The following is a 17,062-nucleotide window of genomic DNA, read 5'->3' on the forward strand; positions in this document are numbered from 1 at the left end:
AATATTAAAATTCTGCCTGATATATATAAAAAATGTTAACATTCCAGTGTTGGCCATTATGATTAAATCGTCAACTTATAAATGAAGATGCAAAAGCCTCTTAAGTGCCATCTGAAATTTTCTTCTAGAATGATCATTATCAAGCTTGTATAATTAAGTTCAGTAATTTCATTTAAATGACAATAGGTAATTTTCATTGTCATTTAAGTGAAATTACTGAACTTACACATGAGCTTGATAAAAATGATCATTCTAGAAGAAAATTTCACATGGCACTTAAGAGGCTTTTGCATCTGAACTCCTCAAATATTAATGTATATTATGCATCTTTAAAAAAAAATAAACCTTAAATCTGAGCCCTTGTTTAAATGAAAAGGTTTAACAACATAGGTGGGTTTAAAACAACTTTATTGTCCATTTTGATTTGTTCTGTCATTGGAAGGTCGTTTTCAACAATAAAAATCTCAAAACAAGTAGTGTCTAAAATCAATGACATAACAATTAGAAAATAAATGTTAAAACCTGGTGTTACAATCGCATAAGGATTAAAATAAGCTTCAGCTAAAAAGCAAATGAGTGTAAATTGTCATCTTTTTGACTTTTCCCTGAATCATTTCATCTCTCTTCATGCCACTTTAAAACAAAAACATCAGAAAGCTAGGAGCAGTGCAAACACATCAATCATACCGCTACACTATTACTTAAGCAGAGATGATATTGAAAGATTCCTAGATTTCTTATTACTTTCATGACACATCTTAAGTGTTAAGTTCTACAATTGGGCGGCCTTAGCAAAGCCCACTCGGTTACTCTCTCGATCAAACACGGTGTAGTACTGCCCTATGAACACATCACCCAGAATCCACAGTGGTCCAGCGGGGGGTGGGATATCCAGACCCATGAATCCACTCAGACAGATGTCCTTTCCACCCTGGCTTTCCTGTAAACACACACACAATCTTTAGAATGTTTGTCATACGTAAGAATGTTTTGCTTTCACTGGCTACTAGTTGCATGTGATTTATAAGAAACATCAGGCACATGATTTTATTATGACTCAGGCATGAGTTTTTCCTCAAACAACACCTCGACTTCACAGTTCTGCTAATGCAAAGTACCACATCAAAACAACAGCAGTGAGGTGACAAAACAAGACTAACCTTGAGTATGTACTGTTCTCCAGTCAGAGTGTAAGTCTTTCCACCCAGGACGAATGAGACGGTGGGGAGTGTGGGCACTTTCTTACAGTCAACCATGTACTAGAGAGGAAACGTGTTTAATAAGAGAACGTTATCAAAATGTTTGATTTTCCTACACTATTTAAAACACACCTACACATAGACTTTTAAAAATTTCCATTCAAATAAAAGTTTTTACTTTCTATTGATCAAAAAATCTTTTTTTTCCACAAAAATATTAAGCAGCACATTGTTTTTTTAACATTGATAATAAGAAATGTTTCCTGAGTACCAAATCAGCATATTATGTTTTCTGAAGGATCATGTGACACTGAAGACTGAAGTAATGAAGAAAATCTGCCATCACAGGAATTTTAAAATAGAAAACTATTATTTTAAATTGTAATGATATTTCACAATTACACTGTTCTTACTGTATTTTTGCTCAAATAAATGCAGTTAGTGACCACAATCTTTTGAACAGTTGTCTTTATTAAGTTTAAATAAAATAGATAGTTAATTGTGTCACAAAGCTTCAGTGACGTATAATAATATAAATATTTCAAGTTGCAGTACCTCTCCTTGGATCAGAGGGATTGCTCCTATAGCTTTCTGCAGGGCTTTGACCTCAGCGGCGGGGCCGGTGATCAGGGACGTCCCAGTGTCCACGATGGCTTCACATCCTCCTTTACACAGAGTCAGCTCGCTGCCGATGCTCATGCTACACGCATAAACAGAGAACTGTTAACACTACATTATTGTTATAGTGATCTTCTGCATTAGTGGTTCAGTGGGAGAATTCCTGCCTATCACATGACAGACCAGTTTATTACATAATGCATGCATGCCATTTTTCATATAAATGACAAATTTGCTAAACTAAAGTTCAAACATAAATGAACAAACTGTGCTTAAAAGGCACTGCATTTAAGGTATGTATAACCTAAAATTTTCAAGCTGATTTGAGTGGAAGAAAAAAAGACCACTTAATAGTGGACAGTTTGTGCACTTAAAATGTGATTCCCACAGAGCAATGCATGATGGAAAGGCTTAAACAGCCAGAAAGTTTGCAATGAGATACTTTCTTGCCTAAAAATAAACAATTTCCCAACTCTTGAATTCTAAACATAGATTTGTATAAATCAACTTTAGACGACCACTACATTACACAGAAGCCAAAAATCTCTCACCCATCCATGTGAATCTGCCAATAGGCCTGTCTGCTGATGTCCACATAGTTAAAGTCTCCAGTGTAATATTTGGAGTCTGTGCCTCCAAGGAGCAACTCACCACCAGGTTGGGTGTCAGGGTTTCTGTCGGACAAATAAACAGGGACATCCAAAACAATCGTTTATGACAGACTGACATGTAACTATTTGCTTACTTTATAAACATCTTGGATAAACCAGGATGGCCTGAATAAATATTAATTTACCTGTTTAGGTAGAAAGAGAAAATATTTTTCTCCACTTTCTTCTGGCTCATCATCATGTCAAACACAGGAGGAACCCCATCTACGGAAATGCGAGGGTAAGCCATGCCGAGAATACCATCGAACTTGGCTGCGATGAAGGCCACTCCAGGCTGTTTGATAGCCTCTCCAAATATCTGCTTCTCAACCACAATATCTCCAACCTGAAAGAGAAGTAACAGATCGGTTTCTTGCCTTCACCATTTCTGGTGGCAAAACAATGTTCAGACTTGTTACTTGTTGATTCCTACCGTGCATGTGTCCTGGCTGAGATACCCAGACAAGCTTCCGGATCCATACTGTATGGCAAATTCAGTCCCGTTCTTCACATAGGTGCTTGACTTCCCCCCGTTGTACTTGTGATGAAGCACTACAGGTTTAAAAAAAGAAATACTGAAGTTGCAATATTCTTCTTCTCTATTGTGACATATATCCAAGTGAAATGGCTTCTTGAACAAGAAAAGTAGGGTAGGGTGGGACTTGATTTTATCCATCAGGAATTGATTAGCTCGTTGGATGGTTGTGGTTTGCTCAGAGTGCAACAGTGGGGTTCCAGAAGTAAAAACTCCATTCATTTTCTCCATAGGGAAACAGATTTTTAACAATAACCTATAAACCTTTAAAGACAGCCTTACTGTGAGCTATGAGGTTGTTAATCGATAGCATTTGCTTCTGTTGAAGCCGTCGGCCGCATTATTTCTACATAAAATAATTGTTCAACAGCGGAATTCATGGTTTAAAAACTACATTACCCACGATGCTGTACAGAAAATTCCACCGATCAGAGAGTCGAAACAAGCAAAACACCCCGCCCACTCCCATGAAGCACTGCTAATGACATAATTAAGTCGGTCTCCCAACACTCTCAAAATACTTAAATGTTTGCATATTTCTGCATATTTTGCAATAAACTTAATGTATTGTCTTTAATCAACATATTTAAATGAATAGTTTTATATTTCTCTATTGTTTTTAATTTGATTATGTTCGCAATGCTACATGGGATTGTAGTTCTTTCTCTCGCAAAAGCCATTAAGTACATAATCTTGTACCTTCGTATTTTTGTCCGATTTCCAAATACTTTTTTGCTTCAAATCAAAGTTTGTAATGTTATGATTTAGACTAACTCGTTGCTGATTGACTTGGTTCATGGCTTAGAATGCTTTAATGAAGACTTTTGAAATCCCTATGGGAGAAATTAATTGAAAAAATACTTCCGGAACAGGGGTCACTGAAAAACTGGGCGGGCACTGTTGCCCAGAGTATAGAGACAGAGTGCATTTAGACCACGCCCACACCGGGGGGGGGGGGGGGCAATCCAACAGTTTCCATTGACTTTGCATTGGAGACGGTTGGATTGGTGGGCGTGGTTTTCAGATTATGATGCATGTCGCTCTGTCTCTATTGCTGTGATATCATGTGAGTGACAGATTGTCCCACCCTAAACATTTTATCAGAGAAGAAAAGAGAAGTTATTGCAAGAAGTAAGGGAAGTCGTTTTGATTAAAGACTAAAAGAGCACATTAAAGTTAATGATGTGCCCGGATAAACCATTTATAATAAATACTGCAACATTCCATAAAATATGAAGTCAATTTTGATTTCATGGTGCCTTTATCTCTAACTGTATATATTTTGTTTACTAAAGATACAGAACTTTGCTCACATTTTAAAACACCCAAACGTTCACACCAAGTAAAGTTGTCACTGAGGCTGATCTGCAAGACTTCTACTAACTATGTTGAAATGTAGTGATACAATCTCTAAAAAGTTCTTGTTCAGATTACAGGAACAAACTTGCTACCACTAAAAAGATGTCACTGACAAGCTTGAGCAACATTTGGCTACAGTCAAATAACTTCATGTTTCTTGAAGAATTCATATAGATTTTATTTTAAGGACAACACTGATCTGACAATATTGTTTGAGATAAAATCCCTAGGCTCTGTGTGGACTTACAGCAGGCGATATCAGTCAGGGAACAATGGACCGAGGGCACCCACAGGTTGGAGGATCCAGTGTCAAACACTACAGTGAAGGTCTGGACAGGAGTGCCAAGCCCGATCTCTCCATAGTACTGAGCCTATAAACAAAAAATGAATTAAAAATTCAGCACCACAACAGTCTGTACAATTTGTTTACAATTACTAGGTCCTCCGAAAAAAACGAAAACTTGTGCATGCAAATATTGAAGATTTCAGTTTCACTGTGAATTGAAAATCTCAGAATTTAATAAGAAAAATGCAATAAATGTCACAATACACTTTTTATTTTTACTGATTTACTGATATTCTAATTTATTATAACCTTAACTACAAATGCCAACCAACATTTTTTATGGATGTAATTGAGATAAGATTACAAAAAAAAAAGAAAAGAAAACTGGACATTTTTAGGACAAAACATTTTTTTGAATCCCAATGTGCATTTCCCATATGTCACTCAAAAACGAATGTGATCTTTTAACCCTTAAGATCTAGCATCAATTACTTAAGCCTGTTTCAGCAATAATATCAGCTGTTCATTGCCAAAGAGGATTGGCGTGGCCTACTGTGGGAAAGGCATTGTAACAGAAGCATGACAAACAAACTCATGACCAGTTTGTCAATCACACCATCATGCTGTCCATTACAGCTTATGACAGGAAACAGACTAGCACATTGTGGTGAATAAAGATGACAGGACAGTTTCAGGTTCACTTTTTCCTACACTTAGTCACGTTCCATAATGCCGACATAGTGGTATTTACTAATCACATGACTTGACTCTGCAAAAGGACTGTAATGGCTCGTTTCCACCGAGCGGTATGGTATGGTACGGTACAGTACAGTACGATTCGGGAACGTAAACCCTGATCCGGCTTGTGTTTCCACCGCCAACAGTACCCTTACTTGATTTAGTTAAACTAAAACAACTGCTTGTCCTCTCGCATTTGCTACTTCCTGGATGTACAGCATTGTGCAACCTCTGCCGTTAAAAAGAGACATTCACATGCCTCTGACGGCAAATTAATTCATTAGTGATATTCCGAAAAAACAACATATGTTACAAATAGAGATGTTTGGTAAGTGGTTTAAGTAGAGCCTACGGATTAATGTGCATTAGCAAAACAGCGCAAACCACAGTTGCCCTACACAGGAAATGATGTAAACAAGCAATACTCACATCCAGGTAGTTCTTGAGGGTTTCTGGAGTAGGACCATTACTAGCTGGGAAGCCCAGGTTGTATTTCAGGGGCACAGAACCAGCCACAAGCTCCTCCACAGCTCTGCCAGAGTCACTCAGTGTCCGTCTGATGGAACGGAACTTCGTTAGAGGAATCCTGGAGAGAAACAGACACATTTGGATTTAGTAAACCGCACACGGTTATCTTGCGGTCATAACCACATCACCTGCAGCAAACTAAAAACATTCTCATGCTAAACGCAAGTCAAGGCTCCTTTCCACCCACTTTATCATGATGAACAACTTTTAAGTAGGGCAAGAACCTTACCAATGGCTCACTATACATACTTACAATCAATCATCCAAGTTAAATAAGCACATTACAAATGAACTAGTTGCATCGGTTATGGCGAACAAATATAATTTTCTCTTTGCATGTGTATAACAATAAGTGATGCAGTAAAAGCAGCAGTGTTTCGGACTTTGATAAGGCGGTAAGTAATAAACCTTAGTATGCGTCACTGACAGATAAATTAGGTCAATTTATAACATTCATGTTAAATACAACTACAAAACAAAGGCCTGCCACCATAAGGACTAAAATAAAGTAATTGATGACCACGTGATAAAACCATTATTCCCTTGTTTTTGAGTCATTTGGGTGAGATTTATCAGCTTCAGTGCACTAAACGGGATTTCTAAAGGTTTGAACTTTAAAGGGACCTTCACATTGGTCTATAAACAGCTCCTAGTTTCTGCTGAATCACAAACGACCAGCCTCGTTGTCTAGTGGGAGACCCGTAACGACCTCTGTGTCTCTGTAATCGTTTTCACAAAGGACTGTGTCTTAAAACCTGGTGAGCAGCCTACCTAGACAGCATTTTACACGTTTAAAATGATATAGAGGCACTACGTCTTAAGAGACAACTATAATCTTTTTAATTAACTGGATAAAATAGTATTTAAATAAACTAGTAAGTGCAAGTAACTTGAATGAACTACAATGATCACACTGCTATGTTTACAAGGCGATAGCTGCTAATGATCGGATTGTGTTGTTGTTATTGTTAAGTTTGTTTGTTCGACCTTACCGAACAATAGCGTCGGACGTCCACAAAAAGGCAGCAGCTAACGTTAGCAGCACACAGGCGATTCTCATGTTGGCGAGTCCTCGGGACCTGTTAACGCATCTGAGGAGTAGTATCTGTCTGTTGAGAGTGTATTGTTGTGTGATCTGATATAATACAAACGGCTGCAGTCAGCTGACGTGATGGTGCTGCCGAGCAACTTTTGCTCACCGTCATGTGATGATGCATTGAAGACCGTCAAGGCTGCGCTCGATTCTGCGCATTTAGAATATGAATAAATGTTCTGAGGAAATGTTTATTAGACACGGACGTGAGAAGAAGATTAAACTACTGGTGATTAATCTGTAGACTCTTTGACCGGAATAAATGTAATTACATCAAATTAATCACACTTTAATTTTATATATAATTAATATATATATGGGTGTTTCTGCAACTACGGGCACTTTTAATGCCTCGTTCCAGGCAACCTGTAACCCGTGTTTTTCCAACTCGTAACTGGGAGTACATCGATCTAGTACGAGTTCACGGGTGGAAAGTGCACCAGTGCACTTTCACGGGTATAAGGTTGGAAAAACACGGGTTACAGGTTGCCTGGAACGCTACAAACTAGTCGTGAGTCGTGGTTTGAAGTCGTGATTTACGTGGTCAAAAACCTGAACGCAGCATTAATCCCAGGAGTGAAATTTTAGATTTATGTTAAAATTTGTCATTTGATGTTTCATAAATATAAACGTAGTGTCAATACACACCTTGACATAAAAAATAATGAATAAATAATATGATTTAATGTAAAATCATGAAGCATTTATCAGGTCCAAACACCATTTTTGCTCATGTCCCACACCCCCGTGGTTTCAATGTTGAGATAACGTTACTTAAAATTAGCTCATTCTTTTACAATATGACATTATTGCAAATGGAATTGTTTAATATACAGATTAATTTACAGCATCTTAAAATTCTTTGTATTATTTACTGATCATTTTTATGATTTTTTTTAACTAAATGTACCTGTCCCACACTTTTGAGTCCTTACTGCAACAATGAGGGGAAAAAAAGCTTTTATTATGAAATTTTATCGAACACAAACAAGTCTAGTTTCTATGGAAACAGAAATTATCACTTGAGCACATTGCTGACAGACTGGGCTATGGACTGGGCCACCACACTACCTCACTCACAAGATACCAAAAAAATAAGGTAAACATCATCTTTTCTGCTCTTTGTTGTGCGTCCTAACCATTCAGCTTAATAATTGTGTATTTTTGAACTACATTTTAAAAATTAATGTATATTACTGTTGAATTCATGTATATTAAGATGCTAAGAGTCAAAACTAATGTGGTAGGCCTTGCTAGCTGCCAATTAGCTAAAATATTAGCAAAAATGTAATTTCCACAACATGTCTTTACCGCAGCAAATTTAGGTGTTGCGGTAAAGACCTTGTGTTGCGGTAGAGACAAATTCAAGGTTTACTGTATATTAAATGACAAACTTTCAGTATATTATTAGTACTGAAGTATATATTAGTATATATATATATATTAGTATATTTATAAATATGCCATTTTTTACATAAAATGTTTTATTTTGTCCTTACCGACACAAGATGTCACTACCGTATCACTGCTCTATTTTCATTTTTTTTTTTCACATTTTAATTTGCAAAAAAATATTTTTGCACTTAAGTTGAGATGATTAACACATTGAAATTGCAACATCTGTCATAAAAAAATTAATTATGTTATCTTTTCTGTGTATGGAAACAATTGATATCTAAAGTCACTACATTTTTTACATGGCAGAGAAAAAAACATGAAATTCCCTATTTTGTATATTACTTTTTTTATATCAGTATTTACAAAACTGCATCAAATTTGAAAAAGCTATTTAAATATATTACATTTTTTATAGAAATTACTAAAGAAAAATGTATAAAATGAATGTTATTGTAACATTGCGGTAAGGACACTTTTTAAGAAGATGACCTGAAAAACATAAAAGATAAACATGTTCCAGATTAAAATCTTAACAACTACATTCTATTTTGTGTACATTTTATATGTATTATAGACTGTGATGGTTAAAATTGAAATTCATAGAGGTTGATTTTTTAAAAATTGGGATAGTCAAAAGTGCCCGTAGTTGCAGAAACACCCATATATACAGTATATATATATATATATATATATATATATATATATATATATATATATATATATATATATAAACTAAATATACTTTATTTAGTTTATATATATATATATATATAGTATTTTAACTAAATAAATTTGATTATATGTATGGCCTAATAGTAGGCTATATTAAATAGCCTACACTGTTCTGCCAAAAAAGTTGCTGTTTGGATTTAAATAGGCAAATGCTTAGATGTCTATAATTGGATCATTATTGCAGTGATTATTATACTCCAGCATGTTATTTGTTGGAGAACTGTTCTTCTAGCCCTACTTGATGGAGTGGGTAGCTTTTCATTTCTTAAAGTTAAACAACCATGTAGGAAGACATACTATGGCCATATTCCAGGATGCCAATGTCAAGATTCATCAGGCTCAAATTGTGAAAGAATGGTTGAGAGGGAGCGTGCAGAATCATGTTCATACATGAAGGTGCCTCTGAGTCCATACCTTAATTTCATTGAAAGTCTTTGGAATGTGCTGGAATAAACTTTACAGCTTGACTCTTGCATTGTCCATATTAGATCTTGACCAAAAATGTATGCACCTGGAGTTAGTAGAACTGTTGCCAACATAACATGCTAGAAACACAATCACTGCAATAATGACCCAATACAGTACCTGCAAGCATTTGCCTTTTTAAATCAACTTTAAATCTAATTTTGTTATTTTTGACCTGGGCAGTGTATTTAGCCTATGTCCCTAAATATCCAATTGGAATGACATGGAATGTCACTTGGTGAACACTGGTGCTGATCATTTCAATTCGGATTCATTTCATTTCATTTATACAATTTGCATACATATTTTTGCATAGGCTAAAACTATAGGCCTAAAGGACTAAAAGTGACGCTTAAAATAAAAGTTACCCATTAAATAATTCAAATGGAAAAAAAATAGAAAATAGAAATAAATTACTTTTTAAAGGCAATTTGACATTGACAGATAGACATAAAAAACGGTTTATTTATTGTTTACAATAATGTAAAATGTATTTACTATTTCATTATTTTATTGAACTACATTTTAAAACATGAAGTAAATAAAACTTAAATGTGTAGATTTAATTGTTCAATTCAAAAATAAAATATTAAAATATTATTTTATTTTATTTGTCCATTAAGTGATTTATTTGTTTATTTCTATTTTTCTGTTTGAATTATTATATTAATAAATCTCAATTAGCCTACATTTTGAAATAAAAATCTCACCGATTTAAACAAAGATCTTTCTGTTTAGTCACAAACTTAAAAAATTGAAAGTACACTTCAACAAATGTAGGCTAATCACAGGATTGTGGAGAATAGGAATGCATTTCTAGACTCATTAACCCAGCTTAATCTCATAAGAATGCAATAAAAGCTAGAAATCAAGCCAACTTCAATTTTATCTGGAAAAGAAAAACACACTAGGCTACATTAGAAAAGGAATATTGGTTAAAGAGTATGAAGAAGGAGGGCTAAAAGCAATTGACATTGTACGTATTAATGGTACTATTAAAACGAATTGACTAAGATCCTTTTTGAAAAATGAAAATAGTTTTTGGTTTCATATCCCCAGTCAAATTAGGAGGCGTGAATCTTCTCCTTAGATGTGATAATGACCTTTAAAAACTCCCTGTTAAGTTATCAGTGTTTCAACAACAGGTTTTACTTTACTGGAAAATCATCTATAAGCATAATTTCAGTCCTCACAACATCCCTTTGTGGAATTGTAGGTATTAGGAATGTCTTTATTTTACAAAAATTGGCGGGAAAAAAGGAATATGGTTATTCTGCTTGTTTGTTGACTGAAAATACATTTTCATATGTTGTACCAGGCCAATTATGGTTGTTAATATTGTTCAATAACGTAAAAAAAAAAGGATTGCGGAGAATATAGCCTAGCCTACTTCCGTTTCCTCGTACATCCCTAAAGCGCTAAACCGTGCGTGCTTTATCACAGTTTACCATTTCCCTTTTTTTCAATAAAACGACACATAGGGTGAATTCAGGTTGATAGGTACACTTTTCCCAGTCATCTCAATAGCAAAAACTGTCCCAGTTAAACTGAATACACCATAGGCTATTTAAAACTGTAAGCTTTAAATGACATGTGTCTTCACAGTTTTACCACTAGAGGTCAGTGTATTCTCGATAATGTTCTCGCTCCAGTCTGAGAACGTGGTAAAGCACCGTCTGAACACTGACAGCAGATTCCACAAATTTACAACAAAGTTGAATTCAGAACGCTGAAATGTAAAAACGAATGCGCTCTTATCACTTCACACATCCCCAACATGGGTGTCCTGAAGAAGTAAATAACTATTTTCAGTTCAGTGCAACCACTGAGATAACACCATTTATCACAACTCTATTACATAAGACTTCCAGACATATAGCTAGGCTACATGTTTATAAGCATTTAGTAGACGAGCCCCTGCTGTTGGTTTATCCTTTTTATTTCACACAAAGCTAAGATTTGCAGATTTTTCTCTCTAAAAATGTAATGTACTGTATGTCTGTGGTTAGCTTCCTTGTTTTACAGATTAATATCACATGCTAACTTTGGTTGTTCAACATTCCAACATTATGAATCTCCTGTCAGCTGATTTCCAAGCTGACTCATTCTTTGGTTCTCAACACAAACATCCAAACATAAGCAAAAAGGATCCTATTATTTAATTTATAAAAGGTCATTTTATAGGTTTTGTTTGTTGGGCCCATCAAACACAATTTAATTACATTTCTGATTAATGACGGTAAAGAAATTGGCACATTTTAGTTTCTAAACAGGATAGTTTTTATTTAGCTTTTATTGATCCAAAAGTTATGGTCGACTCCTTAGAAGTATTCAGTTTCAGACTCAACTGATTTTTAGATTTCCTGGTTGCCTTTTATTAAATAGCGAAAGGTTATGTTAATTATGCATTAAATCTATTTACGTGTTAGCAGATCTCTTGATGTCAGCTGCAGGTAAGTGGGTGTTTCTGGGTGGTTTACATTGAAAATAACACTCAAACGGACTGTCACTGACTGCAATAAAGTGTTATACTGTGTAAATGAATATCATGTGCATATCGGTGCTGAAATGAATGAGGGGGGTGATAGCATTTCGTTTACATGAGCTTATTTTTATTTGACAACTGAGCTGCATAATTTCAAACAGCAAATGTGTAAAGCATTAAGGAAATGTGCAGCAGTCTCTCAGTGTATCCTTTAAAAAAATCCATAGATTTCTTCTACAACATGAACATTAAACATACAGCATATTCACAAACTATATACATCCACATGCCACTGTTTGGGCAAATGACAGTTGAGGCAAAGACACTATAGGGCCTATGAAATGTGTTACAATGCAGAAATAAATGGCAGCTGGTACATCACTGTTCCTATGCATTAATAAACCCAGGCCTAGAAAAATAACCACATTCAATAAACCTCAAGAGCCTTCCATGATCTCCTGATTTTTCAGATCTATCCAATCTAAAAAGGTCCGTTTACATGTTTATTCATGTCATGTTACAGTGCTCCACAACATTTGTACAATACACAGCATGACCCATTTAGCTTTTTCAAGGTCATGAATAGTGACAATGTTTCAGAAAAGGCAAAACACATTTGATATAATCACATATCTCTTACCTTACATACTTTTCAACAGCTGTCTCTCCTACTACAGACTAAAATGAGCCAGCTCACGTTTGTTTGTTTGTTTGTTTGTTTGTTTATGCTAGCTCAAGAGTATGATGCCATACATATATTCCAACACTTGCCTTGTATTTAAGAAGATTTCCTTAAGAAAGACATACATCATAGTTTGAGTTCAAAGGGCATTGGCTTAAAAACGAAGAGTGAGGATTGTGTAATAGGAAACTGAGAAGGCAAGAAAAAGTGCACTTTACCTCTGGATTAAATAACTACTTTTATCAGAATATATACAGTACAAACTTTTATATCTACCAAAAGAACACAGATTACATTCAATATCAAAGTTCCATAAGGTGCTATAATACCTTGTACATTTTTGCTAGAGGTGACACAGGACACTGATGTCAGATTGTTGGCAAAGCACTCTCAGTGATGATTGACAGGTGATTGGTCCCGCCATTCTCATCTGGAGTGCTGATTTCCTTCACAACAAGTGATTCGGAACAATTGTTCGGGAGAGGGAGAGAGAGAGAGAGAGAGAGAGAGAGACGGGGGCTGCTGTAACATTACATCAGAGGATTGTTGCTCACACCATTTTGTCCAATTAAAATCGCTCGAAACATTCCGTCACCACCCCTACCAGAGGAGCATCTCTATGAAATGAGTCATGGCCCAAACTCTACGGTATGTTGAGGTATGTAGGTAACTCTTTCAAGCACCGAACATTGAAAAGAGCGAAATAGGACTGAAATCCAGTCATACTATAATAGAAAGTTATTTCTGACAAATACGGCAGCAGTCACACCAGCCTGCTTGAGGTCAATATCAAACATTACATCCAAGAGTCCAATATGTGACTTCCAAATCTTCACAAAAAAACTAAGTGCCGTTCTTTAGCTTAAAGAGGATTCATTTGTATTGCACTAAACTACATTTCTTCATCAAAAATAAAATAAAAATAAAAGACAACTATAACAACAACCCAAAAAAAACCCAGAGCAAAGTCTGAGATTTCACACATTTTCAGTCAATGCTAATATGCCATTAAATGGCGAGATATAAAGGACATAAAAGTGGCTGCAGTCAATTGGATTTTCATTCAAATATCTCAAGGAATCAGTGCAAAAGGCACTGGCTGTTACAACGTCCCCCATTCTCCCCATTCTGATAAACCAGTTTGTTGTGAAATTTTGAAACCTAATAATAAGTATAATAATACAAACAAAAAAAAAACAATAAAAGAATAGCCTTTGCTTGGAAATCCATAGAAACACTATACTAAATACTCAATGACAATTAAATTAAGATAAACAGATAAATAGCAATTTTACAAGCAAACTAGTGTGCACTCAACGGTCAAAGGACCAGCTTTATGTACCATCATTTATGTTTTCATTTCTTTGGGACTGATGACCGGCATCATTCTCTGAGCCATGGTCCCCAGACACAGGAGAGGCCAGGTCGGCGTCGCTGGACAGGTCGCCGTCAGGAGACAGCGGCTCGTCATCTTTTGAGGATGCTGCATCAAATCCGGAGGTTTTATCGGCACACGCGCCGGCGAAACCGATGGCGGCGGCGGCCGCAGCTGCGGTGGAGGCGTGAGTGGGAATCCCGGGGTAAAGCCACGGGAACGGCGTGGTCAGCGCCGCAGCCGCTGGATACACCAACTTCTCCAAATGACTTTTATCAAACAAAGGCATGTACGATGCTGCTGCGGACGGGTTTATGAAGTAAAACGGCATGCAAAAGGGAGTCTGTTGTCCACCAACACCCGTCATTCCCATTAAAGAGTTCATGAGCGCCACGTCCGGTCGGGTATTGGCGGAATCAGATGCGCCGTTCGCAGACCAGTTCAGTTTGGCTTTTTTGGTGACACGTTCATCTCCGAACTCCTGCTTGATCTTAACTCCTTTCGCTGTGTCACATCCTTTCTCGCATTTGCCATCGCCTTTCTCCGCCTCTCCTCCGTATCCGCTGTCAGTGTCTGTGTCGTTCTCGTTCAGCTCGAGGTTCTGAGTCCTCTGGATGACAGGGACGCAGTTGGCTTGCGTGTCTCTCTGCGTGTCCCGTTCTGGAGCCTCGTCGCTTGGCAACTGCTGCTGCTGCTGCTGCAGGATCCCTGCGCCCGACTGGAACTGCGCGGAAACTTTGTGTAAGTGGTTGATGAGTCGCGTGCACCTCTGCTCGCGCGCCGTCCAGTTCTCCACCTTGTTCAGATACTGCAGGACTTCTTTGGCACACGCTTGAAAGCCTGAGTGGAACGCGTCTAAGTCAGCCTGGAGGGAGGACTTTAACGATCGCTCACCTGTCATAAAACAAAGACAAAGTCCTGTCATATACAACAGAAAAATGACAGATAGACAGACAGATACAAAGAAATAAACTGTACATAGATTAGATAGATAGATCACTGAATGATAGATAGATAGATAGATAGATAGATAGATAGATAGATAGATAGATAGATAGATAGATGCAAAACAGATATAAATATATATATAAGATTTAAATATATAAAACACGTGACATACACATAATTATGCGTTCATTTGTGCAGTTATGTTAGTGTTTAAGCTACATTTACTCTGTTTTACTTCATGTGTTATAGATGTTTCTCAGGTTGTATTGTGTGGGTTGCATATTATGTAATTTACCGTTCTGCAAAGCGATGATCTTCTGGTGCTGTTGCTCTGTGACAGCTGTCAAAGCGTTCAAATGCTTCAGCGTCAACTCAAGAACTACCGCTTTTTCCAAGTGACCAAGAGTCTGTAAGACAATACGAACATTTATAGGATTTCCCTACTTTCATGCTTTCCCTAATATAAATTTACAAAACACATTTTAACAAGACTAAAAAAAAATAAAGTGATGTTACCGTAAGTTTGAGATGTTCGGGTAATAAATCTTTCAGCTGCCCAATACATTCATTTATTCGGTCCCTCCTCTTTTTCTCGATCAGTCTGTGTGGTAACTTGTACGCGTCCTGCGAATGGGAAGTAGCAGCCATTGAAAAAAAGTTCTTAAAGTAATAATTATCACTCAAATTCTTAATAACGATGGTGTTACGTGAACTTGACGGACATCACGTTTCCATCACGGGTCCACAGTTTGCTTACCTTTCCTTCCTCTCTCTTCATCCCTCTTTTGGATTTGCACATGTAGAGAGACGAATATTCAACCCTATAAAGAGAAAACACTATTTTAATCTCAACACACATTAAAAAATAGTAACGTTGCTTTAAACTAAATTTAATAAAAAATAAAAATAAAAAAAAACGAAAATAAAATTACCCCAAGAAATCCGCGTGATCCAGGAACTGTCTGCCCTGCATTCTAGGTATTCTTTCATCCATAACTTTGTCCCACTTTTTTGTTCGCTTCTTTTACAATCAGGTTTGGTTAATCCAGTATCAGCGGAGCGTCAGTGCGTTGTGTCCGGTCTCGCACAGCACCTCTGAATGATGAAGTGTGTGCGCGCTCGCCTGAGCTGCCACTTTGCCCAGCACTCAGTCTGCTCGTGGCGACTACCGCGCACGCGCGCCTCCACCAGGCAGGAACCGCGCGCACACTCACGTGTAAATGCACCAGCTCGAGAGTCTGGGAATTAAACGGGTTTTGAAAGTTGTCAGTTCATTGCTGAAAAGACTCTGAAAAATAATCCACAGCATATCGCTCTAAAGCATTAAAATAATTGCATTTTTAATCTCAGGAATAATATCTACACATGTAAATATGAAACACCAGCACTTAATATATTATTATTAATAACATTTAAATGTTTCTATATAAAGCCAGTTCAAATTATTATAGGCTAAACCTACACAAAATATTTTTTTTGTCGTTTTAGAAAAAACAAAATCAACAAAAATATTTCATACTTTAAAGTAAACAAACATTCAAAAGCACATTTAAGTCGCTAAATAAATGCATTATCAAAATGCCTTCATATAGGCTGTTAATCAGGTTTGCCAAATATAATTATCACTATTAGTCTAAGATGATAATTCCTCTTTTGGTGGGGGGTGGGGGTCATAATCATGCTTGATGTCAATAAATTCTTCTTCTTCTTATCATATTTTATTAGTAATCTGTTAAATATTTGCAAATGGACAGTTATGATTATCTGGTAGGCCTATTTATTTTAAACGAAATTTGTTTTTCAAATTGTCTGCTATGATATTCGCAACATTATAATGGAAACTTTTCTAGAGTTTTGTGCAGCATGTTGAGCATAAATTGACATCTATAAAATCTACTGAGAATGCTTTGCTTATATGCCTACATGATATAAGACGAGGTGTGACTGTGACATTACACAACAGCACATAGA

At 36.4% G+C, this 17,062-nt stretch overlaps 2 protein-coding genes across 2 annotated transcripts; both read right to left on the reverse strand.

The window, feature by feature from the left end:
* Positions 1 to 391: 391 nt before the first annotated feature.
* Positions 392 to 7,153, reverse strand: ctsd (cathepsin D). Its single transcript, XM_081371743.1, has 9 exons — positions 6,906 to 7,153; positions 5,815 to 5,971; positions 4,609 to 4,732; positions 2,901 to 3,019; positions 2,614 to 2,813; positions 2,369 to 2,491; positions 1,755 to 1,899; positions 1,161 to 1,259; positions 392 to 940 (listed from the first exon to the last, which is right to left on the reverse strand). The coding sequence occupies exons 1-9, from the start codon at positions 6,971 to 6,973 to the stop codon at positions 773 to 775; spliced, it is 1,203 nt and encodes a 400-aa protein (XP_081227869.1). The 5' UTR covers positions 6,974 to 7,153; the 3' UTR covers positions 392 to 772.
* Positions 7,154 to 12,783: 5,630 nt separating this feature from the next.
* bhlhe41 (basic helix-loop-helix family, member e41) lies at positions 12,784 to 16,258 on the reverse strand. Its single transcript, XM_081371742.1, has 5 exons — positions 16,024 to 16,258; positions 15,849 to 15,912; positions 15,608 to 15,715; positions 15,387 to 15,498; positions 12,784 to 15,037 (listed from the first exon to the last, which is right to left on the reverse strand). Exons 1-5 carry the CDS (start codon positions 16,083 to 16,085, stop codon positions 14,103 to 14,105), a joined length of 1,281 nt encoding a protein of 426 aa, XP_081227868.1. The 5' UTR covers positions 16,086 to 16,258; the 3' UTR covers positions 12,784 to 14,102.
* Positions 16,259 to 17,062: the final 804 nt, after the last annotated feature.

This window comes from Scardinius erythrophthalmus, assembly GCF_964197995.2.
Source record: "Scardinius erythrophthalmus genome assembly, chromosome: 8".
In the NCBI taxonomy this organism is placed as follows: Eukaryota; Metazoa; Chordata; class Actinopteri; order Cypriniformes; family Leuciscidae; genus Scardinius; species Scardinius erythrophthalmus.